At 43.3% G+C, this 24,605-nt stretch overlaps 2 protein-coding genes across 8 annotated transcripts; both read left to right on the top strand.

The window, feature by feature from the left end:
* Positions 1–644: 644 nt before the first annotated feature.
* Positions 645–16,214, top strand: phactr4b (phosphatase and actin regulator 4b). 7 transcript variants are annotated; one of them, XM_049731205.2, is made up of 16 exons: positions 645–755; positions 4,147–4,265; positions 4,379–4,423; positions 8,755–8,925; positions 9,004–9,084; positions 9,412–9,891; positions 10,504–10,842; positions 11,331–11,462; positions 12,331–12,856; positions 12,943–13,223; positions 13,429–13,627; positions 13,812–13,867; positions 14,199–14,260; positions 14,345–14,482; positions 14,560–14,636; positions 14,701–16,214. In XM_049731205.2, exons 3-16 carry the CDS (start codon positions 4,411–4,413, stop codon positions 14,714–14,716), a joined length of 2,571 nt encoding a protein of 856 aa, XP_049587162.1. In that variant the 5' UTR covers positions 645–755; positions 4,147–4,265; positions 4,379–4,410; the 3' UTR covers positions 14,717–16,214. The 7 variants fall into 7 exon arrangements, with proteins under 7 accessions (XP_049587162.1, XP_049587163.1, XP_068507943.1 ...); XM_049731206.1 differs by having other exon boundaries at positions 750–892; XM_049731207.1 differs by lacking the exon at positions 645–755 and adding an exon at positions 1,644–1,792.
* Positions 16,215–16,632: 418 nt separating this feature from the next.
* Positions 16,633–20,579, top strand: rcc1 (regulator of chromosome condensation 1). The gene is made up of 10 exons (XM_049731313.2): positions 16,633–16,741; positions 17,322–17,415; positions 17,583–17,770; positions 17,842–18,021; positions 18,871–18,967; positions 19,037–19,159; positions 19,235–19,375; positions 19,464–19,583; positions 19,650–19,802; positions 19,874–20,579. The coding sequence occupies exons 2-10, from the start codon at positions 17,355–17,357 to the stop codon at positions 20,047–20,049; spliced, it is 1,239 nt and encodes a 412-aa protein (XP_049587270.1). The 5' UTR covers positions 16,633–16,741; positions 17,322–17,354; the 3' UTR covers positions 20,050–20,579.
* The last annotated feature ends 4,026 nt before the right edge of the window (positions 20,580–24,605 follow it).

The raw sequence follows: 24,605 nt of genomic DNA, 5'->3' as shown, positions 1-24,605 counted from the left end.
ATTTTAAAAAAGGATTATAACTCGTTTATTTATTTGTTTCCATTCACATAATCGAAAGTCGAGACATCCTGCAGGAACAGCCCCAGATTCCACTTTGAATCAGTGACTTTGGGACAAAATTATTATTATTTGAATATTCATACTTTTTATTCGAGTTTTCCAAAGTGAAATTGATGCCTACAACTGGGGAAACAGCAGAGGTCGGCTAGGACATGTGTCCACTAGGTGGCAACGTCGAGCCAGAAGAGATGTGGCGTTTCCATAGAATAATTGGCTTAACCTCGATTAAATATAATCATTTAGTTCTAAAAACGCTTCACAATTAACCATCTAAAAACACTCAAATTCCAATATTGGTATATTTTAAAACGCTTTATGAGTTTGTAATATATATATATATATATAACCGCACAATGGCTGTAGTCACGAGAATACAATATTGGAATGAAATGACACCAAATTGATCTGAATGGCGTCGATCTATTTTGGGTGGAATTGGGCCTACAACATTCCTGTAATTTGCAAAAGGTGTAGTCGAGAAAATCACCTTGACGGTCGAGTGACTACCCAAGCTAGGAAGTTGGCTAACAATCCCCCACCCTCTTTCCAACCCGGATCGCTGGCTGCCCGCAATGCACTATGGGTAGTGTAGTTTTTACGCCACATAGACGAAGCGTTTCACAGCGCCTACGCAAGCGCCGCAGCCTCCGTCGTGGACTACCGGGACCAACATGCCCGGCTCGGGATGGCTTCCGGTAAGTGCAAAGTGTTTGGACTTTGGGGTTTTGGGAGTATTTGAAGTGGGTGAAAGTGTCCTTTGGCGGAATGTTCTGCCCGATATTTTTACTTTGGCTGTAATTTGGGGGGAAAGAAAAGGAGGCGGAGAAAGAAGGTGAGTCACCGGCGAGTGCTTTGTTCAAATGGTTGCTTTGGAGGCAGGATAACAACCAAAATTGGCCGATCGAGAAAACCTCGTCTCACCATTAGACATTCAAAAAGCGACATTGTTTGTGTACCTGTAGCTTATTTTTCTCCGCTATAAAACCGCATTAAAACTTAACATAGTTATTTTCATGGGTTAACGGCTACTACACGCATTGAACTAAAATTCACACATTGCATGCGCAAACACACAACAAAGGGTGCACGATGATGTGTGTGAGATGTGGGGCGATTTATTTGTCTGATCGATAGTTGCAACGTGTGAATTTTGTGGCAAATTCGAATGATCGATATTGCATATTTCGCCACAAGGCCTCGGGTCGCGGCGACCTGTTTACTAGCCACCAGTAGGCTAAAACGTCAAGTGTAAACGTTTATTTATTTACTCTGAATGTACTGCATATTTCAGGAGTTTAGAGTCAAATTTCTGATTATGAATACCAAATCAAGACACGATCTTAAGTACCGTGTTTTTGCGTGTATGCGCGCACTATCTTGTTTTTTTTTTTATCGTGGGGAAAGTCAAACCTGTCGGTTGAAAAGATTCTGCAGAGACAGACATGTTGAGTCAGGTCATTGCTGCTCTCAACGCGTTCTTGGAATAATTACCTGCGTGCGTTCTACTTTGAAAAGCTCGCCGGATGTTTTCGTTTTTTCCCCTCTTCCTTTGGCTTGACTGGTCATTGTCATTCGCGTTTAGTAGCAGTGCAAGCCCACTCGGCGCGAGGATCTTTGGCCGAGAGACGCGGGTCGATACCGGAAGCTTTTCTCTTCTGCACAACTTCGCTTGACAGCCGGAGTTACGGGCTGTTTCATTCCCAGCTCGCTTTAAATCTCGTTATCCAACCAGGTAATTGTGTATCTTGTCGCCGAAATAAACCAGCCACGTCGTTGTGTTTGTAAAGTAACATGCTAGTAATAGCTAATCAGCTGTCATGGCTTGTCTTTCAAAGTGTCCGCTCTGTCATACATTGATTTTTTTTTTTTTTCGTTTATCCGTTCCAGTATTGTATTTTAAGGACATGGCTATATATTGAATGTCATTTTGAGTTTATCATTTAGTTGAATTAATGTAAGGTATAAGTTGATAGTGCATGTGTTGTTGCATTGTATCTGGTGGCTACGCTTGTTCTTGATTTTTGTAGAGCCTCCACTATTTCAGCAACATTTCCCCCCTGGTTTAATGTTCCTCTGGCCTAATAGCTCCCGAAGTCAATTTGCCCCTCAGAGAAAATGTCTATTGGAACTGAAGCTCTCTCCATCCAATTCCAATTGGACGTTCCTCTGTAATGGGCCATTAAGAGGCAGCTATGACGGGTGAGCTGTCAGCAGGGCTTGATTGATTCGCACGGATGAGATTTAGCCAAGATTTCTAATTTAAAAAAAGCTATAGGTCTCTACTCAATCGCTTCTCGCCTGGTCAAATGTAAAGCCGCAATGGAACCTCCAATTTTGTGATGTCTGTGCCAAAAGTTAAACTGAAACTAGGATGAATACCAAAGTAACATTTCCCATAGGAAATAATGTAACTCTAATTAATCTGTTCCACACCCTCAAAATATGTAGAATAACTATTATGGTTTAATAACCAGCAAAGGTGAAATAAACAGCACTTTTATTGTTATTGAAGACTCTGGAATAGAGTTTGATAGTGGGTGTGTTGGATGTGATTTGGGAAAGACCCATTGGAAACTCCATGCTGCTCTTGCGATTCGGGTTTTTGGAGCTCATCTAAACTGGATAAGCATGTTCCCTTGGAAATGTAAGGTGCAACAACAGCTCCCACTTTTCAGTGACTGAGTGTGAAAATGTGAATTTTCTTTAAGTACAGCTTTGAAAGAACAAAAAATGGCCTTCCACTGAACTGTTGCCTGTAAAGGATGCCTTTTTTTGTTCTGCATTGCAGTTTTGTAGGAGCTGCATCAACATGTTAATGATGGGGACAAAATTGACTCATAAATTTTCTGCCTTCAGAAATGTTACCAGAGCTGTCACTTAACGCTTCACACCAATCACACCCACCCAAGTGCTGGTGCTGACATTGTCACATATCTAATTATGTCATTGACTGACTGACACTTGTAATAATATTCGGCAAAAGGTGGACAGATGGCAGATCTTTTGTTATACTTCCTATGTGACTATTCTGGTGGAACTCTCTTTAAGAAAAATAAAAAAAATTCAAGCCTATATTGTATGTAAAATGCCGATATTGTAAGTCACCGGGGCTAAATTGTGAGGCTACATAGCGCGATTCAACGATGGGTCGGACTGAAGCTACGCTAATGAAGAAATGTTGAACAAAGCACAGAGGAGTATTTTTTGGGCTCCTGATGAAAGTGGGCCGCTAGTCCCTGCGGCACACATTTCTTTTCTGGGACGGGACCAGGCGATGACGCTCACCTGACCCTGATAGGAAACATCGTCATCCATTCTTTTCTTTAATGGGTGATGGCCACATACTGCTGGATGCAACTTCACATCTATTCTACGTTCTCAATCAGCTGTTCACCGCTTCGTGTTATTTGCTCAGAGGTTAAATATCATTTAGTAGCGCTCAGAGTGTAGATAATGATTTTCTTTCCCTGAGTTGGTGGCCTTTGCGCCCAAATCCTGAGCCCCGGGAGTGCGAAACGGTTCTGCTATTTAAGGATGGCATAGCCGAGCCAGCTGCTGCCATTTCCTCTTTGTCGTAATCGAATTAACACAAGTGTAGTGGTGAGGGTGTGTTCACTCCACAGATGGCTGCTTACATAGTCACCGCTTTAGGGATCGGTTTGTCATGTATGCTTTTTGCATGCCCGATTTGGCTTTTATCTGCCTGGTGACCTCGTTTGGGGATTCTTAACTTTACTCCTCTCGAGTAGATGAAAACAAAAAAGGGACCTTATCCACTGAAACATATGAAAAGCGTCAGCACTATAAATAAATCAAGATGTGTCATTTTTTTCCTGCCCTGATTGTTTTGTTCTAATGCAATCTCCAGTTTGGTTTGTACATAAATGAGTCATTTTAGTCTTATTTCCCTTTGCTGACAATTAACGTTGCCTTCTTTTCAGTCAGTAGAAAGTAAATATTGAAGAAGTAGCAACCCTGCTTCCGTTTCCCCACCTCTTAACATACAGATTGTTTTAAATATGTCAAAAGAATTGTAATTCTCACCATCTGGCATAGTTTTGATATCTTTTGTTTCTCTTTGTCAAGGGAGACGAAATGGAGAGAAACGCAATTGTCTCTTTGCTGGCAACCTGACGGGGGGGAAAAAAATTCAATATTGCTGCTGAGAAAATCTACCATCCCCCCCACTCATGACTTTCTGCTGTGTAAGTTCACACTTTTCTTTTTATTACATTTCTGCAAACAATCCTGCCCCCCCCGCCCCTGAACCCCCCCGCCCCCGTCTAAATGAAAATTCCTGTCTGTTGTTTTTTTTCAGGAACTTAGGATCGGTGCGCCTCAAAATCTGTGATGGAAAATCGCGGTGAGTACCAAGATGGAAATTGAGGTTTTGCTAAGTGCCTTGTTAATACTGCAAGAAGAAAAAAAAAAAACTGTAGAGCCACACATATATCCGTTGTTTATGAGGTCTGTCGGGCTTGCGGACAGTTTATGAACCACTCAGGGACACATCGTCTGTGGTGTGGTTCCATTTGTTCTTTCGCTCGACATTAGTGTGGTGTCATCGCTGGAGGCCTGTGTCGTTTAAAGTTCATTAGTATGGATTCAAGGATGGCTTCTAGAAACTAAGATAAAGTTTGTAAAATATGTTTAAGGAGTACAGTTTTTAAAAAAAAAGGCTTGTTTCCCAGTTGTTGAGGTTTTTTTTTTTTCTTTTTTTTATCTGTTTAGTAAACAGTGTTTGTTTCAGTTCCGCCCTGGCCAGTGACGTTGATAAATAACTTCCCGCTGCCTCTTCACCGTCAAATTTGTGCAGTTTGTCTTGCGCAAGCACATTTGCAGCAAATGACTCACAGTTTCAAAGAATGCACACCTATGTCTGTTGGTGCACGCGTATGTTTACAACATTAAACCTGCTTGGGCTCGAGTCCAGCCCCGTCTGTTATCCAGGTCAGGCCAACAGGTTCTGGGCTCATGCGGATTGGCTCAGCTCTTTCTGGAAGCTGGCCCGCCGTGGAGTCTGTATGTGGGGCACAGAAAGAGAAAAGGAACACTGTTGAACACACACACACACACGCAAGCACGCGCGTGCATGCACGCAGTCCCTCACCATGTTTTAGAAACAGCTGAGATGCAGCCAAACACAAAACGCCATCCAGGCATAATGACACAGCTCGCTGCTTAGGGAGTCCTGGGAGGTTTTTTTGAAGACACTCAAAGCTCGGAGGAAATCAGACCACATTCTTGGGGACTACTGCACCCCCCCTCTTAGCAGTCTTGTCTTTGTGCAGTTCCTTTAGTAAACATTACAAGTAATTCTGTTAATGGTAGTCATGAGACGCTCGGAGATTTTTTGATAAAGTGGGCTTGGGTGTAATGAGAGGGCTGAGCAGGATGGTAAACACTCTGCTAGATGACAGACAGAACGCTAGATGGAAGGTAAACAGCATTAGGGAGTTTATCTTCTGTTGTATTTCATCTCATTTCTGTGGGATAGGTACAGTTGTTTATGAATTCATGTCTGGTGACAGTGACCAGTGTGTCAAACCCGAGGCTCGGGGTCAGATCCGGACCGCCATGACTTTTTATATGGCCCGCGTAAGCAAATCATCCTTGCTAAAAAAAAATATTTGCATGTGCAATAAATAATAATGTTGAGATTTTTGCAAGTTTTTTTTATTGTAATTTGAACAATAATTGAAAAAAGTATTATTTCTGATTTCAAAACTAGTAATCCATCCGTTTGTTGCATCTATGTATTAATATGAGAGAATTAAACTTTTATTTATTTATTTCTTTTGTCCAGGAACGTCGTTTTGTTTCACGTGGTTACCCTCGCTGATTTCGCCAGACTAAAGAATTGTCTGGAGTGTGTGACTCCTACATCACACACACCTATCTTTTGTCGTTTTATATTTATTGCATCCACTGCCCTACATACACACACCCCGCCAAAAACATAACTCAGCTTTCCCCAGGAATGGTTGGCATCTTTCACTGAGTACTGACCTGCGCTACGAGCCAATAAGGGGAGGGTCAGTCATGGAGAGGGAGTCCAGCTCCTGCAGGGAGGGGAGGACTTTAAGGAGATTGAAAGAGGGAGGGGTGTGTGGCGAGTGCTGAAAGGAATTGAGGAAGGGTAGACAACAGGAGTACACAGCGGAAGAAAGAACTTGAGCTTGGGGAGACTGGAGGACGTTTGTTGAAGTCAGGTGCGGCGTCACGTTCGTCCAGGTTGCACGCATTTGAACTCGGGGACAGGTGGAGGCCCCACAGGGGGCTAGATCATGGGACAGAGTCTCCGTGTGGAGACCCCAGCTCAGGAATCGCTCCAACGTAACAATGGCGGTGAGTTTCTGCACTGTTCTTGATTTCCGGACACAAATTCGTGACTTTTTTTTGTGTAGTTGGTGCGAAGAGAGAACTTATTAGTTTTTCAGAAAGCACTACAATCTCTGTCTCGCTCTCGGTTTCCCCTTCACGTTACCACCACAAGGAATGTTAAATCACTGGGATCACGTGGAGGAATGGCAGCTGTGTTTTCATGTTGTTGTGCGCATGTGTTGCGCTCTTTATTTAAAATCTTAACGTGACATTTAGCTAATGACACCAAGTAAAAATATCCGTCAATGGGGCTCATTCAGTTTTTTTTTTTTTCATAGCTCAAATGCTACATTGTAGTAATATTAGATTGTCTGATATCATATTAACTTAAAGTTCCGGAACTGGCAATAATTGCGTTAATCGTCACAAGCTTCTCTACCAGTGGCGATTAATTCCGTTTGCTCGTTACGTAAGTGATCCAGACGGATTGGCCGTCAGATCAGCTAAAAGCGGAGGTCTTTTTTACCCCCGTTCTCAAGCGACAATCTAATGTGATCACATGCTCACCTGACTGAGCTGTCATGACTCATGGAAGCGTGAGGTCAGCGGGAAATCGAACCTCCCCGGCGGTTGTTCCAGCGACCAGTGGGCGTGGCTTCCCACACTCTTACACCCCCGTGTTTCCTGACTCCATCGCCTTATCTCTCCGCAGCTTCTGATTACACAGCACGACAGCCAGAACTGTTGTGTGTGTTTTTTTTTTTATTGCACGGACGCGTTCTACACGGGCAGGACGCTGTTAAGGTGTTAACAAGCGGCGGTAATGAGCTTGATGGAGTCAGTGGGTGCCACAGGATTGGACCTGGCAGAGCGCTGTGAACTTTGCTTGTGTTATGGTTTTTGAGGGGAAGAGCTTGTCTTTGTTCTTTCACAGAATCAGGGTGGAGTGCCGTTTCCTCCTTGTGTTTCCAGGCTGTGTTTCCCTTCACTCATCTACTTTTCGTGACCCCCCCCCACCCACCCTCATTTCCAGTCTCACGCTCGTTCAAGCCAAGCCTGCTTTTCACACCAAAAAAAAACAAAGCTGCTCCATCGGATGGGAAATTACATTTTCACTTGTTTTTTTTTTTTAGTGGGATGATTTAATCGACAGCATTTTGAAGCTTTAAGTGCTCGTCTTGAAAGGATTTCATCTTTCTATAATGGATGCTTACTCCACGGACTGAGCTATCGTCACCTCTGCAGTGGCGTGGTGTGTGCTGGCCTGGCACAGCCCGCTTTTTCCTCCCGCTTGACTGGCTTCAGCTGAGCCGCTACGACTGCGGTCGGCCGTGTGACAAACGTTTGGACCCGCAGGGCAACCGCAAGCATTTATCGGCAGCCGGTACAATGCAAATATAAGTTGGACTTCCACATCCCTTGAAACTTCTGACATTTACTTCTGCGGTGATTCTACTGTTTCATTTGAATTTGGGATCTCCTTTTCTCCATGGCATGCTGTTTTAAAACTCGCTATTATGGAAGCTGGACACTTAGCAGCCATTTTCCAGGTAGATGTATCTCTTACAATTTTTATTCAATGGTATTTGTAATGTCTTTGTGGTCGTTATCATATGCTTATTTACTGCAAGGCTCGTCTCACCATTGATGCAATTCCATTTCGTTGAACCAAATATATTTCACATTTTCTTTGTGGCCGTCATCTGTTGAGAAGAAAATACAGGAACCCCTCCTCCTCCTCCTCCTCCATTTTTATTGTTAGCCTTTCTCGTTCCAACTCGTACCTTGTGTGGTTTGCATAATATCCAGGGACGCTGTTTTGAATTGGACAACTCAACCCAGGCCATCTTGCAGAACTGAGCGTTTTTGTGGAAAATGGCTGTTTTAATACTTAGTACTGTAATCCACATCAGCATTTGAAGATTTACATTGTTGGAAACTGACTGTGAGGTATTAGTGCTGCCATAACGTCTAGCATGCGTCAACATTTAACATTCTGTCGTCAATCTATTTTGAGTATAAAGTTAACTTTTAACTGCTCCTTCCAAAATGACGCAGTGCGTAACATAACTCGGTCATTGCTGCTGACATAATCCAGGTGTGGACTTTATTTCTCTATTGAGGCAGCGAGAGCTGGAAAACTGATAAGGTACTAGTCTCGGCCACACCAAGGAATGTTTGTGAACTCTCGTTGAACGTCAAGAGTCGGCTCCTGTTCACAAGCTCTCGGCATCGGCCCTGCCAAAGCACACTGGATCCTCAAGACCACTGAGCTAAAGAAAATAATGATCTTGACTCTTTGCACTCTTTGCGTTGTATTCTTCTGCCTGCTAACTTGTATCACATTCTTGCTATTTTTATTTATTTCAGATGATGAAAGTGAGAAGCACCAAAGCACGATGGCGGGGGAGACGAACAGCTCGGGGGGGAGCACGCCTCCCCAGAAACGCAAGGGCAAGTTCTCTAGTCTGGGCAAGATCTTCAAGCCGTGGAAGTGGCGTAAGAAGAAAAGCAGCGAGAAATTCAAGGAAGCTTCAGACGGTTCGTGCTTTTGAAAACTGCTTTGTTGAACACGGATCTGAGAAATGAATCCCGCCGTTTCTATTTGTCGATACGCAGAACTGGAGAGAAAGATGTCGACGAGACGTACTCGGCAAGAGCTTATAAATGAGGGATTGCTGAAAGAAGTTCCAGACAACGGTACAAATTCTCCGATTCATCTGATCTTCGCAGCCACTTCATCTCGCGTAGCACCTGCCGAGGCTGTCACACCCACACATTCGACTTAAGTGAAGTCATGAGAGCATAATGGCGGGAACGCTGTCCTCCCTGAGACTGATTTAGTAAAAGTCAAATGCCCTTTTCACCTTGCTTTGCTGACTTGTTTTGAAAAGTCGTGTAATATCTGAGAAAGTGGAACAAATGGTGCCCTGCAGCATTGTGGCCTGTCAACTTTCATTATTATGCCTATCCATATGTGATATTTTTTTCCGGAAAGTCAAAGACTGCCATTTTGTCCTCCTTTAGATGCCGACGGGGCGGCACAAAGCCTTAAGCAGCCATTTGTGAAAAATGGCCACACTCTGCCTGTAAGCGGAGGTGCCGGAAGGAGCAACCAGGGGCGACTGCACTCCGATTCAGACTTTCGGATAAACCCTACTTGGCTAGCCCATTCGGACGAGCATCGAGGCCGATCTCCCCCAGATGGAGAACGCCGGAGAGTTCCAGGCTCCAGGGGGGAGGAAGGGCAGAGAGGAAGCGGCGTCGGAGCGCCTCGTGGGCACGGGGAGACAGAGTGGAAGTCTAACACGGCGTGGCAAGGACAGGGTCACAATCAGATGGATGAGGGCAGAAGCAGCGGGCACTTTCACCCGGAAGATGGACAGCGCCGGCCCGGGCTGCAGAAAGCCCCCTCAGAGGACGGTAGGAGGAGTCGCGTGCCCGACGTCGATTGGAAGCCAACGCTCCCCCGACACGGGTCTGCCGAAGAGGGAAGAGCCCGTCGAGGTGAGTCACTTATGTTATCTCACATTTTTCCAGGAAAGGAATGTAGAAGTTTTCAAACAATGACATCATGCATACATTTTAACGGTTTGTTAGCATGCTGCTGTCCTCTCAGCGAGAGACAAGCTCCCTCGAGTCCTGCTCCATCTTCTTATTAAGGAACATTGGGGAATAGCTCGGTCCTCTCATCTCCTTTCCTAATTAATGTGGCACAATCACTCTACTCTTCGTTGCCCTTTAACGCGAACGCTCCGAAGAGTGGTGAAGACGTTAAATGCTCTTTTAAGACGGGCATACTCAAATGGGCAACCAGTATCACTTATCCTAATTTTCACTTGATTTAAATCTTCAAGGGTAGACAGAGGCTGCTCTTTAAATAAATACGGTAAAACAGAAATGTTTGAGTTACAGATGTGAGGTAGATTGTTGGATGACTCGGATATGTTTGGGGCTGAGTGTGCCGTAATTGCAGCCACCTACACGATGCAATTCGAAATCAAGTGCAATCATGCTAGGAGTGGTGAAACGGCTCATTTCTGTGTCACTCAACATATTCTGCTCATGTTATGATTTTTTTTTAAATGGTTTCCAAATAGGATGTCTTGTTTTTCATAGAGTCAGACAGCCATTTTGTCCCAGACCCTGAAGCACTGAAGGACACCCTCCGCGAACCTCTGCCGCCTAAACAATCCGTCCTGCCTCCAAAATGGTTGATAAGCTCCACGCCTGAACCAGGCAGCGAGGGGCCATCTCGCAGCTCAAGCAATCACGCCTCAGCCCAGTACCCATCCTCCTCCGCCTCCTCGAATAGCGCACCCAAGCCGACAAGGAACGTGTCGGCGGCCGCACAGCCGTCGTCTTCATCGGCAGCCTCGTCGGCGGGCACTCAGGGCACCAAGCAGCCGCCTCAGCCGCCGCCCAAGCCGGTGAACAGAGGCAGCTCCGGCATGCTGGGTAAGCTTTAATGACTTGATGAGATTTTGCAAAAGTTAGGAATGTCCCTGATGATCCCTCAGATGGCAAACTTTTTGCAAGTGCCTCAATGGATCTTAACATTTGGTTGTTGTTTTCCGCGAGTGGAATTGTTTGAGAATTGTCTTCGGAGTGTGAATGTCGACTTTGATTCTTGTGAATCTTGATAATGATGATTCAACTTAGTGCGTTTTATTGTGTGTGCGTGGGCAAGTTTTCTGGCATGATGAAGGTGTGAGATGTTTTTTTTTTTTTTTTTTGGAGGACTTTACCGGCTGCACAGTTGACTTGGACAAATAGAAAACAATCTGTCTTTACTTTCTAACAATACTGAGAGAAACGAAAACAAATGTTTAGTCCAGATGCTGCTAGTATTACTCCCATTTTAAACTAGTGTCTAAACAACCCGTGGTAGTCGCCGCAGTCTTTAAAACACCTCGAGCTGAAGGCCTCCATCTCCTCCTTGTTAGTCTCCGCCCTACAGGGTGGAGAGCACGCTCAGCTTCCGCTCTACTGGTCCTGCTGGAAGCGAGAGTGCGAGTATGATGTCTATCTGTCCCTGCCTGTCTACCTGTGCCGGCGGGCTGGAGGCCTGCGCTCAGGTAAAAAGGATCTGTAACCAGAGCGCCCCCCCCCGTGTCTGCATTCTTCATCGTATGGCGTCTTCTCTGGCCGTCCACGTATCTTCTTCCCCCACGGACCTTGTTTGCGTCACTTTCAATGTGATATCCACAAGTTGCATGGCCATTTTGAGCAGACGCCGTGCTCGCTATTTGCTTCGTATAGGCTGTCGTAAGTTGAGCGTATTTAGTTTGCTACTCTACTTTGGCATGTGAATGAGCGTGAGCCTTTAGCAGGTCTGTGGCCTGCCTGCAATGCATCAATGGAATTTGAAGGATGTAAGCTGCTCAACTCTGCTGCTCCAATGGGATGGATATGAATGAATGGACCAGAAGGACTGCAGTTGACTTGAGATCTACGCATGCTCACAATCTGCTCACACTCACCGCGGCGCTGACTAAACAAAAACACGATTTTTGAGGATTTAGGATGAATATGCAGGTGTAAAAATTTGCATGTCACTTATGAGTACATCTGAGCTGCTTGTCCACAAGGTTTTTTATCCGACACCCGGTTTGGCTGCGTTGAGCATGCAGGCTGGTTTTTTTTGTCTTCTCCATCGCTCTTGACGCGGGCTCACATGTTGCACACTAGCGTGTCAGCTCAATGTGTGCATCCATGTTGACACAGTTATGTGATGTCTTTCTCTGGAAGCATTCATGTTCAGTCAGACATGTAATTCCAGTTGCTAATTTGTATTCTGTCCAATTGAATGTTGCCAATGTTTACAGCTGAAGAAGCATGTGCTTTCATTCCACGTTAGCACAAGAATAAAACAAAGGCCGGGGACGCTCGCTTCCTGGCCTAAGAGGCTTTAGGATTCAATATTAATGGTGGCTTTCTTCTCAGGAGACCTCAGCCAAGGTGCCGGCGGTGCCAGTCTCGTCCCAGCGAAGCCCTCCCCGCCCATGCCTCCAAAGAGAACCACCCCAGTCACCAAACGCAACACGGACGACTCCTCCGCCTCAAGCCATCCCCTCACGCCCTCGCCGCTTTCTCTGGAGGACCACGGCTCTGTGAGCTTCCAGCTGCCTCCTCCTCCCTCATCCCCTCCGCTTCCGTCGCACATACCGCCTTCTCCACCCCGACAACACGCGCACCCCCACCAACTTCATCATCAACACTCTTACCCGCACCCAGTGCCCCAGCCTATACCGATCTTGTTTGATCCCCCGAGTCCCGTCAGTGAGTCACCCCAGCGCCCGGCGCCTGTCCCACTTCACATCATGATCCAGCGAGCTCTGTCCAGTCCAGGTCCCGTTCACCCCAACCCAGACGGCTCTCAACGTGCTCACACATTACTCTTTGAAACGCCTCCAGACTACCAAGCAGAACGAGGTCGCCCACTTCCTGTCAGCATTCAGCCACTCAAACTGTAAGTTCTTCTATGTCAGGATAGAAGCACCCCAAAAAGGAGCTCCTCCATCTTTATGCTGGTTAAATACTTTTCTTTCCCACTAGATCTGAAGATGACACCTCCGAAGAGGAGGACGATGACGAGGAAGAGGAAGAGTACGACGGCGAGATACCTCAGCCTAAGCTGGAGCCACGGAGTCGCCGCGGCTTGGTTGTTGATTCTGGAGTTTGCGTCATCCCTGGTGGGGAAAACAGCGATGAGGAGGAAGAGGAGAATGACGACGATGATGAGGAGGAGGATGAAGAGCACGGCGGAGATGATAGTGACTCAGATGGTCCTGTGCCTTTTAAAGAGCAAGAATCGGATGAGGAGGATGAGCCACTGAGTAAGCGTCATCATACCTTTGTGATCTCCAAGGGCACATTAATGTAAAGTTGATGGAAAGCATGCTTATAAAAGATAGCACATGTATTACTGCCACCTTCAGGACTGGAGTGACACAACAACCTCAACGTGCGCTAAAAATTAAAAACACGTCAACCGTCTTAAATAATATAAATGATTAATGCCACACTTTATTTGTTGTCCAGGTGCCCTGGCCAGCAAAGTGAAGAGGAAAGACACACTTGCTCTAAAGCTGAGCAGCCGTCCCTCGGCACCTGACAGGGACAGATTTGTCCAGGAGAGGGGCACCAGAGATGACGAGCTCCCGGGACAGTCTAGCCTCACCTGGCAGAGCAGAGAGCAATGGGAGGCCATTCGCACGCAGATCGGCACTGCGCTGACAAGGTAAAAAGCCACATTGTAACACTTGACTGCTTTTTTGAGTCATTCAAAATGACAAGTGCGAGTGAACAATTTGGAACGAAAGGTTCTAAAATCTTCTGGTCTATTTATGTCCTGTGTTACAAAGCAATGGAATTGTTTAAAAATAGACCCTCTCTTTTTTTTTTTTTTTTTTCCTTCTCATCAGACGTCTTAGCCAGAGACCTACTGCCGAGGAGCTTGAGCAAAGAAACATCCTTCAACGTGAGTATCAACTTTGAGTGTCCTGTATTACTAACTTCAGATAACCATGCTACAACATTTTGTCACACCCAGTTCGTTTCCAAGTACCACTGAAATGTCATTATTTAATTCATCGACATATTAAAACATTTGCATACTCCTAAAACATTGCTTCATAACACTCAGACATTTTTATGTTCAGTATCAGTGAAGGAGGAGGTTTGAAAACCAGTATAACTGAATGCAAGCTAATTTTGTGAGCTGCCTTTGTCTGCACATCAAGCCAGGCTTGAATAAGCATCTAAAAAAAAAAAAAAACTCTTTTGTCACTTGATTCTTTGTCTTGTCACAGCCAAAAATCAAGCGGACAGACAAGCAGAGGTTCGAGAGATTAAGCGAAGACTGACCAGAAAGGTGAGCGCCCTGATGTATTTTACCGACCCGATGTGTCCAATCATATATTTTCCACCCATTGAACCGGAATCATATTTCTTGTAGCTGAGTCAAAGACCCACAGTTGCAGAACTACAGGCCAGAAAAATTTTGCGCTTCCATGAGTACGTGGAGGTCACCGATGCCCAAGACTACGACCGCAGGGCAGACAAGCCGTGGACCAAGCTGACACCTGCCGATAAGGTATTCAACTCGGCATTTTTAAATCGTCTTTGTGTTCAATGGGACTAAGAATGCTTTGTCCGTGCTCTTTCTTGTAGGCAGCCATCCGGAAAGAGCTTAACGATTATAAAAGCACCGAAATGGAGGTTCACGAAGAGAGCAAAATCTACACAAGGTAGACTTTTATTTTAAAGTCGCTTTAAACTCAAAATTTTGACGTCTGTTCTGTTTCCTTTTAGGTATCACCGGCCTTAGCATCCACCGTCTTCAGCTGGTAAAAGAAGCACTTAAAAGTCTCCGCGGCAAGCAGCCGCTGACTATGCAGACGAATCGGCCCTCTCTCATTTCCTGAATGTACTGTACAATTTTATCAGGGACAACCTGGAACTGACTAGAGACAATGCTTCTCGCTTCCCCCCCACCCCTCTCCATCACCCTCACAGAATTGGTTTCGGTGAACAGGTGGTGGGAGAAGATGCAGTATTTATCCCAGACAACAGGGGGAACCACGTGCCAACCAAACGGAGACATTTGCAAAAGGACCGACAGTGCGGGTTTCGACCCCCCCACCCCCCTCTGCTGTAATGTGGTGTCCTCAGGGACCTGGATCTAGTTTTATCTCTTTAAAGCGGCCTCATTCTGTGTTGCCTTTTTCTTTACCGTTTGTGGAAACGCTAACACATTCATTAATGTGAGAACATAAAGTAATAATAGCTGACAAAAATGGTGATTGCTCGTAAGCCACACGATAATAATTGAGACGCATGGTGATCGTACGTGTGGACTGGAGGATGAAGACTGGGATATTCTGTTTTAGGATTGGACATCTCTGGGATATTGTGTGTTTTATATTAACTGTACAGATTGCTCTTATAATATCTTAGAACGAAACTCGGAAAGATCTAATTACAAAACGCGTTATGCACAAGATATTTTATATCACGATTTTGATCACATGCGTAGTGACGGCTTTTTGTTTTGGAGATTTCTTTGGCTTGCCTGTATTTAAAGTTGTGTTGTGAGGTGGCCATTTATGCGTGACTCTTTAGAAATAGAAGAGAAGGTGCAGGTTAAGATGCTGTAGGTGAATTTGTGTGCCAATGTACCCAATGCCTAGGAAAAAAATAGGATATTGGTGTTCATATCAATTATTTCTGAAATCTGCATGAGCCAACAAAGATCCTGGTATCAGTGGATCTGGAAAAACTCTCTTCATTTATACTTTTCTATGAGTTTTGTACTACCCTTTAATCACACACACACGCAATGCATTTCCTGTAGCCATTTTGTATAAGTTTGTGCCGGTGTTGTCGACCAAGAACCTAATGCAAGTTGCTGTGACAGAGCAGGTTTATCAAAAATATCAGAAAATGTATGAACGGTGAACAGGGGATCATTTTGGCTGGAACCTTTTATCTGCGACTGTTTTATTTTCTAGTATCATCTGGCCAGTAGCTTACAGGGTTCTCTATTCCGTGTACAGGTGGATTGTAGGTTTCACTGATGCTTGTGTATATCTTGTCTTCTTTTTATTTGAAAAGAAATTTTAAATAAAGTATTATAGGTTGCTATTTTTTAAGCACAGAATGTTAGTTTCTAATTAAATGCTACAAGAATGGGAATGAATATGTACCCTCTCTGTAAAGCTAAAGTTCATTTTTAATTGAATGTGAAGATGTATGGACTGATAGTAGTGTTTGTTTTGAGTGTACATAGTGACCTCTGGATCTAATTAAAAATCTTACAGCTTGAACCTTTTGTGCGATGATATAACACTTAAATGTCTGTTCTGTGTGTACTTCCTCTGTCAAGCGGAAAGTAGAAACTCAGTGACACCTGGTGTGGGGAAGAGGAAGTAAAGTAAAAATATTTTTAATAACAAAAAAAACAGCATTCAGATTATTGCATTGTGAAATATAACGAGCATAGAATGTAACTCCATACAGCTCAAGCCAAACAGGACTCATGAATCCAGTGTTAGATATTCATTTTAAAAAATGAAAAAATGTGCAGCACTTTAAAACCTGTGTGGGAAACTCCTCCATGACTCTTTATTATTCTTAAATATAGTTTGCGACTTGAATTGTTTCAATATTAAGACCACCGCAGACTATGTAACTGCGGAGATTTTAAGTGTACCTGTCTCTTTAAGAAGGCGGGGCTTCTAAATCACGACCGAAGTTATCGCGAGAGTATTCACCCCGCTAGAACCGGTAGTCAGCTGCGTGTTGTGCATGTGCATGCTAGTTTCTAGCCTGTTCATACTTGCACTAATCCCAGGTTTGTAAATTTAAAACATTATTTAGTTTAGCGTAGAGTTTAGCACAAGTACAATGACGAAGTTGGTTAAGTTAAGCGGTTAAGTTACGTCTCAAACCTTCCTGAATCTCACGTTCAAGCCGCTAACTAAACCTAGCAGTCTTTGCCATGTGTAGCTGTGCTTAAAAAAACATTTCGGCGTCCAACATTTGTTTAGTTTTATAGTTTTCTGCTATCTAAATTGCATTACTTGAACTTCGTCGTTTTTGACCCACTTTTAGAATGCGCTTAGTCACGAGACGCTTACTCGAGGCTATATTAGCTTTGAAACGCGCGCAGAAGTTCCCAACGCACTGCATTGCTCTGTCAAGGTTCGAATCTTGCAGTCTATAGAAGTAAGCTCAGTCTACATGCATTAACGGAGAAATAAATTCAATTAAAATCGCGTTTGAATTCGAACAAAACTTTGCATTTACATGCAAATGAGCAGGAACGGAGCAAGCGCAGATTTGGGTTGCGGGTGTGGCAAAAGGTTGAGATTGAGCCAAAGCATTTTACATTAATACAATAATCACTTCTCTTTATATATCTGTCATTAAAGGATTTAAGTGATACTCTTCTGGCCACTAAAAAGATGTCCCCCAAGAGGAAGTCACAGGCAATTGAAGAAGTGAACAATGCAAAGAAAGTCAAAGGTAATGAATGGTTTTATCAAGTCAGTCATACTAACTCATCATTAAATAACTAGTTCTGTATGAGTAGGTCAGTACCATGTGAAATATATATCTTTTTTGGGGCTGGGTTGGTGTATTTACAGCCTAGAAATTTCATACACGTTTTTATTGTGATTATGATTTTACAGTTTACCACAGGAGTCATGGCAAGGAGGCGGGCCACGTTCTTGTTTTGGGTCAGGGTGATGTCGGACAGCTGGGCTTAGGAGAGGACATCATTGAGAGGAAAAAGCCCGCTCTGGTGCAGCTACCTGAGAAAATAGTGCAGGTGGTCGCCGGGGGCATGCACACTGTGTGCCTCAGTGAGACTGGCATGGTAAGTCAATCTAAAATGACACTCAAGTGACCCATGGATGCATTAATCTCAAGAAACACTTTTTTGTTTAGGTTTACACCTTTGGCTGCAATGATGAAAAGGCCCTTGGTCGGGACACAAAAGAGGAGGGGTCTGAAATGACTCCCGGGAAGGTTGTGCTCGAGGAGAAGGTGGTCCAGGTGTCAGCAGGAGACAGCCACACTGCTGCACTAACCGAGGAAGGAACTGTGTATGTGTGGGGAACCTTCAGGGTCAGTTGTCTTACTTTTTCCTATGTCCTATATCTCCAATGCTTGTGTAATGACGTGTCTATCTGCTACAGAGGCTGAGATACCAATTATTTACTAGGTGTTGACAGTATTGTTGAATTTCCATCTGGGTCTAAATCCATCGCCCAAAAATCCACAATTGTCACCTTCCTGCATATTGTTTGCCAGGAAAGCTCCAACCCTTCCACCTCAACTGTTAAGCTGTCACGTCTCCTGAGCCAAGTTGTTAGCTTTTCACCTTTTGAAGCCCCTTAGCTGGCTATGAATCCCACACACACACTAATAACGTGATGCAATTCCTTGGGCTTATTTAAAACGTTGCAATTAAAGCATTTGAAGATCAGGAGACAGAAATTCATTAAGTCAAAGTACAGCTTTAACTAGTTTAATCTTACTGGGTTGTTTTTATCTGTCTGGTCCTTACGTGTGTCACTGTTTTTTTTTTTTTGTTTTTTTTTTTTTTTAGTCATTGCATTTTCATTAATATAGTACTCAGTGGCACACTGGTAATTACATCTCTATTATCCCTGCTTACCTCCGGCATTCCAGCTCCCTTTATTAAGACTGGAGAAGATTTCCCTGAAGAACCCTCACTTAGTGCTTGAAGTACACAGCATAGGAATTGTTTAATCAGCACTTGTATGTCTAATCCGATTGGTTGATACGAATGTGTACGTATCTAAAAATTCGAGCCATGGTAGCGGGTTTTTCTGGGGGGGGAGACTTGATTTGTTCTTGCATTATGATGTATGTTGTCACTGGAAAAGCCGATGGCATGTTGGTATTTAATATCTTCTTGTGCAGTGTGTAATATTTCTCCTTTCCCCACAGGATAGTAATGGCGTTATAGGTCTCCTGGATCCTATGAAAACAAGCGATGTTCCAACTAAAGTTCCCTTGACGGAAGCTGTCGTGAAAGTTGTATCAGGTAGCGACGAGTCGCGCCACCAACACATCCTTGAACCTGAGTTTTTGACGTTGATTTGTGTTTTGGCAGGTAACGACCATCTTGTAATGGTGACCATAGAGGGAAATCTCTACACATCAGGCACTGCTGAGCAGGGGCAGCTCGGAAGGGTGCCTGAGCAGTTTTCAAATCGGGGAGGCAGGAAAGGCCTTGGTGAGTCGCAAGACTCAGCAGCTCTTGTAAAAGTCATCAGCTATGCTAATCCAGACGCTGTTGGTGTGTTTGTAGATCGTCTGTTGACTCCTCAGATGGTCAAAGTGAAAGGGAAAGTCCACTTTGTCGACGCTTTTTGCGGGGCTTACTTCACATTTGCTTTGTCCAAAGACGGGCACATTTATGGATTTGGCCTCTCCAACTATCAACAGTTGGGTAAGTGTCCTGCTATCTGAATAGATGTGGCTTCTCCAACAGCTACAAGTTGTCACTTGACACGCTTGTATTCGATTCCCGCATCCAGGAACCAAAAGCTCAAAGATGTTTTTCGTCCCCGTGAAACTGACCTGCTTCAAAAATTCAAACTCCACCTGGGTTGATTTCTCTGGAGGACAACATCACACGGTCTGCCTCAACTCGGAAGGTAAAAAGAAGGATTAGTTCAGGGGTTATTTCTTTGCAGAGTCTAAATCGCCAGATCTTTTAACAGGACAGGTGTACAGCCTGGGTAGAGCCGAGTATGGGCGCCTTGGCCTCGGCGAACAAGCTGAAGAGAAAAGTGAACCCACACCCGTCGGTGGGATTGAACCAGCTAGCAGAGTGACATGCGGGGCTTCTGTCAGCTATGCGGTCACCAAAGATGGTGAGAAATGCTTCCAGGTCTTCAATTCGAGTCACGTTTTCTTCAAAATGCCTAATGTTGGCCTCCTCTAGGGTCTGCGTACGCTTGGGGAATGGGCACCAATTTGCAACTCGGCACAGGCCAGGAGGACGACGAATGGAGCCCTGTGAAAATGACCGGCAAGCAGCTGGAAAATTGCACAGTTCTGATGGTGTCCAGTGGAGGGCAGCACACAGTGCTTTTGGTCAAAGACAATCAGGAAAGTTGATGAGCCTCTCAGGTGTGTAATGATGCTTCAGCCGTGTTCACTGTGCCTGAAATTGGTGGTGGTGGTGGTGGTGGTGATGGTGGTGGAGAAAGATCATTGTCTTGTTTTGGCTCCATCATGGCAGAGTAGAAGAGCTAAGTGGCCGCCTTTTGTGATGTGCCTAATATGGTGGTGGACACTTTGAGTATGTCATGATAGGTATGACTACAAAGCTATTTTTTTAAAAACCATATTCCTTTGGTGCGTTTTCAATAAATAAAAGTCATTAGTATGACTGTGATAGGTGAAGTTTGACTATGTGTACATAAGAGCCTTTTTAATTAGGCCCAGACTGGACTTTTAAAGAATGCCTTTTATTTCTTTGGTTTAAAGCAATAATTGCATGGTGTTTGATTTAGACAAGACATTTATGCCAATTGAGTCTGTCAAGCTGCTGTCCAGAGAAAATACTAAAAATGTTTTCAATGAAATTGGGTCACTGTTTTGTATTTTGCTATTGTTCCTGTCTGAGAATAAATTCAATCATATTACATGTTTTTTTTGGAATCCTTATACTTTTCTACATTTATTTTTTCTAACATGCAGGTGAAACTTATTGAACTTGGTCGAAACGCTTTGGAACATCCCTAAAGCCAGTTTCAAATTATTAGGCTCAAAATGCAGGCGAATTAGGGAATTGGCAAATATGTTTCCAGATGACCCTGTTTGTCCTCCTGGTTCTGGACCTCCTGTCTGCCAGATGGTCTGCTGACTTGTGCTCGCCCGTGTAGAACAGACGCCTACTACTGATCTCATGATGTAACCTCAAAGTCGGCCACTGATGTATGTGCCAACGTACTGCGCGGCGCCAAGAGTCATTATGGGCAACCTTCTGCTCTGACATGGTCTTCATCACGACCAGTCGGTGACTCATAACCCCTGGCAAACTTTATGGAGGGACACATTAATGTGTTTGGAGAGAAAAAATAATCTAAAGAGTAATATCCCATATTTTTTGTTTAATCAAACTGCTACCCTTTTGGCCTTAAGAAACATTAAAAAAAAAAAACACAGTTTAATTTACAAATCAATCAAATTGGCATAAGTTATAGCTTTAAATTGTAAAATACCAGCCAGGAGTGTCTTAAGTACAAACAAAATGTCTAAGTTGTAAAAGGTAAGTGTCCAGGTAAATCGAAGAAAAATGTAAAACAATGTCTTGAAAACATTGATCCTAGCATAATAAAGCCAAGGAAAGTTAATTATGGCAACCGGATCTGTGTTATAAAGCTGAAGCAAATCCTAGTGCATGCATTCACTTGCATCTTTTTGATTTGTGTCTTTGTCTTCCGCTGTGCATCTGTAATGAGCTTGTCAGCCTGCAAGTTGTGATGAATCTCCAACAAGACAAGGTGAGCCATATCCTGCTGTGCTTTTTTTCTTGCATTTTAATCAAATTGTCATCTGGTAAGCAGACGTCCATCAATAATTGTAATGTTTGTTGACAATGTGCTTTCTTTTCATCACTCCACCATGGAGCGAATGGAAAAAAAAACTGCTCTTTTATTTTTCAGTTGAAAATTGATTTTTAAATGTGTGTGGGGAGAAAATTGAGCTTTTCCACAAAATTAAGTTCTCCCTCTCTCTCTAATTTATTTGTTTTTTAATTTTATTTTTTTGCACAAAACAGAAAAACTTATTTCATTGCTGATTGGTTTATTTAAAAAAAATGTCAAGTGTAAAGTACACAAAAGCAGATGTACACAAACTAAATTTTTTGATATTTATATATTTGTTGATGAAAAAAAAACTCGTGTCACTGCTGCTTGGTGCATTTTTCTTCCATCTTTCTAGTTGCTATGCAACTTAGATCATAATGTTTTAAAATGAACTATGGGCTGTCTGCGTCTTCAAATATATGCAGCTATATTTATGAAGTCAGGCACGTCTGCCACAATTTCCAAGGGAGCCATTGTCAGACACAAAAGATATTTCTCTGCCTTGGGGCTACCATATATTATTGTTATTGTCAGTATTATGTCAATTACAAATCTGCCTGCAGTGAAAACCGTATTCATTTTTAATATCCTGTCCACAAATACTGACCCCAGAGTAGGTAAAATGTCAAAAAACAAATGTAGAGAGGGAAAAAGATTTTTTTTTCATTACATCTTGTTTTTCTGAAGCCCGTTTTCGCGGCTTGAGTTGCTCCTTCCGGTGTTATGGCAGGTGAATATATCGTTGAGATTTACTACCCCAAAAAAAGAGAGAAAGAAATCCCATCAGTGTATGAGATAACAAACTTCGTGGTAAATGCTTTGAGTGCTTGCCTGTTGCCATGGCATGTGGACGAGAGCATCGGTTGTACTCGGAGCTCGCGTGGACCTGTGTGTGTGTGCTGGAAAGCAAATAGGACATTATTAGCAAATGAATTTCTCAGAAGTCCGCACTTATTGAGCTACTTATACCCGATGCGGACCATATTCGTAATCACTGCGGATTGCTTTGATATATTGAGGGGGGGGGGGGGGGGGGGGGTTGCTGTGAAGCCCCCTCGAAAGATGACCAGCAGCTGCAGTGCAGAAGAACTCAACTGATGTTAGACATCTGTTTCAATTAGCTTTCCTCTGCTCTGTGTCATATTGATTCTATGATCAATTCAGTTTTGGATCATCTGCAGCAAACATGTAAGCATTCATTGCAGCTAAAGTTAAAGGCTGACTGCGAAATGAGTAAATTGGCTAGTTTGGGGTTTTGTGACTCCCAGCTGGCTAATAGCACCCAGTTTGGAGCTTGGAGCCAGCAGGGATTCCGCTGGCGTAAAAGTCAAGCTATTTGCTTCTCTGTTTTAATGTAAAGTGTCGGGTGGATGCACAAAACAGCAGGCCTAATCCTTTGCCGGGAAACTCTGCATTACTAATGCAACTTGCTCGGAATTAGAAATTTGCACTGCTGACTTCTGAATAAAAATGGACATATTCCACCATGATTTAATCCTCCGCACAAAAAGATGTGGGCTAAAGTACAAATCAGTCTTCTCAAGGTGTTGGTGTGCTGTAGTTGACTTACTCGTGTCTTGTGCTCTGCAGCTATATGAGCTGCAAATCATTTAAAAGTCTCGCAGCTTTTCACCACACATGTTGGATTGAATGAGCTTTTGTTCGTGACACATGAATACAGTAGAAGCGAGCGCCAAGCTTTATGTGAGCAACATTCTCGCCTCTTTTTAATTAGCACCAAGGCACAAGTGCAACTATAAATGTATTTAATTATGTGTGCATCATTCATTGCTGCATGAATCCACGTTTGCCTTTTTACGGAATGTTCAATACCCAATCAGAGAGAAAGCTTTCAACCTGGCAAAGAAAGGAAGAAAGAGCAAAACTCAGACATGTTGCCAGTGGGGCACATGGGAGCTTTAGATTATCAGACAGAAATGGCACTGTGGGCCAAATGCATCTTGGAGATATTGTTTGAGTTTCCTAGTTGATGTTGACAGATTGTGTTTTTAAAGTTGTCCACCGCACTGAATAGAATTTATTTATTTATTTATTTATTTATTTATATTTAAAAAATATATATATATAAAATACACCCACATAAATAAATTAACAAATAAAATAAGAAACAAATTTGAGGGAGTGTTTGGGCCAGATGAAAAATTGTAAAATCATGAAAAATATGTGAGCAAAGTCACAAAATTAATATTATTTTCCGGCCCCCCTCCACAAAACAGCTTAATTTTCATAATCGCGTTGTGATCTTACAAGACAAGAGGCATTCAAGACTTAAAAATGACAAGAATGCAAAATATCTCGCAAATGCCAACTAACACTGGTGAGCCCAGCAACCACTTCATCACTTTGCCATTATGTTAATCACTTAAGATCGTCAAATATTTCTCACAAAGGCTTGTAGATAATAATAAAATGAAACCAACAAAAGAGGTATGTACTTCTTCCTCTTGAATTCCACTTAAACATGTTCATAGTGATGTAACCAAACATTGGCCATTTCATTATTGGTCATACTTATTCAAGTCTAACATCATCCTCACTAGTCTTCATCTCCATGCAGGTATATTAGTTCTAAATGCACCTATTATTCATGATTTAAAGCATATATTTCCCAATTTATCACTTTATTCTCATGCATTTGTTTTCAGTTTGAGCACTATAGTGGTGCTCTATAGATATCTTGATAGATAACTTTTCCAACTATTGCAGTACATGCAGTGCTACCCACTTTATTTCCATTTACAAAAAAAAAAAACTGATTGAATGCGGTCATTTTCCGCATACTGAATACAGTAGAGACAAGACCATGTATATTTCATAAGAGCCATGATCTACTCACCCTCTGTGGTGGGTGAAAAGAATCGCTCCTTCTCCCCAACCTCATAATAACGTTTTGTCTTGCGCTCAGCTCGGCTGGATCATGGCGACAATTTGCTGAGCAGCCGTTCTTTTATGCGAGATGCCTTTATTCAACTCATGGCATGAAATAATCATTTCAACATCCACGGGAGTCTGAAATCAATCCAGATGAGATGTGCTGCTTATTAATTATTCCTTCCG

The sequence above is a fragment of the Syngnathus scovelli genome, chromosome 9 (genome assembly GCF_024217435.2).
Source record: "Syngnathus scovelli strain Florida chromosome 9, RoL_Ssco_1.2, whole genome shotgun sequence".
NCBI lineage: Eukaryota > Metazoa > Chordata > Actinopteri > Syngnathiformes > Syngnathidae > Syngnathus > Syngnathus scovelli.
Note: the sequence above shows the minus strand (reverse complement) of the source record. Positions and strands in the feature narration are given on the sequence as shown.

Coding starts and splice junctions, on each gene's coding strand:
- phactr4b (XM_049731202.2), top strand. CDS start 6,348: ATGGGACAGAGTCTCCGTGTGGAGACCCCAGCTCAGGAATCGCTCCAA. Junction 8,926..9,003: donor ATTCAAGGAAGCTTCAGACG/GTTCGTGCTTTT, acceptor GTCGATACGCAG/AACTGGAGAGAAAGATGTCG. Junction 10,843..11,330: donor AGGCAGCTCCGGCATGCTGG/GTAAGCTTTAAT, acceptor CCTCCTTGTTAG/TCTCCGCCCTACAGGGTGGA.
- rcc1 (XM_049731313.2), top strand. CDS start 17,355: ATGTCCCCCAAGAGGAAGTCACAGGCAATTGAAGAAGTGAACAATGCA. Junction 17,416..17,582: donor CAATGCAAAGAAAGTCAAAG/GTAATGAATGGT, acceptor ATGATTTTACAG/TTTACCACAGGAGTCATGGC. Junction 19,584..19,649: donor GGTCTGCCTCAACTCGGAAG/GTAAAAAGAAGG, acceptor ATCTTTTAACAG/GACAGGTGTACAGCCTGGGT.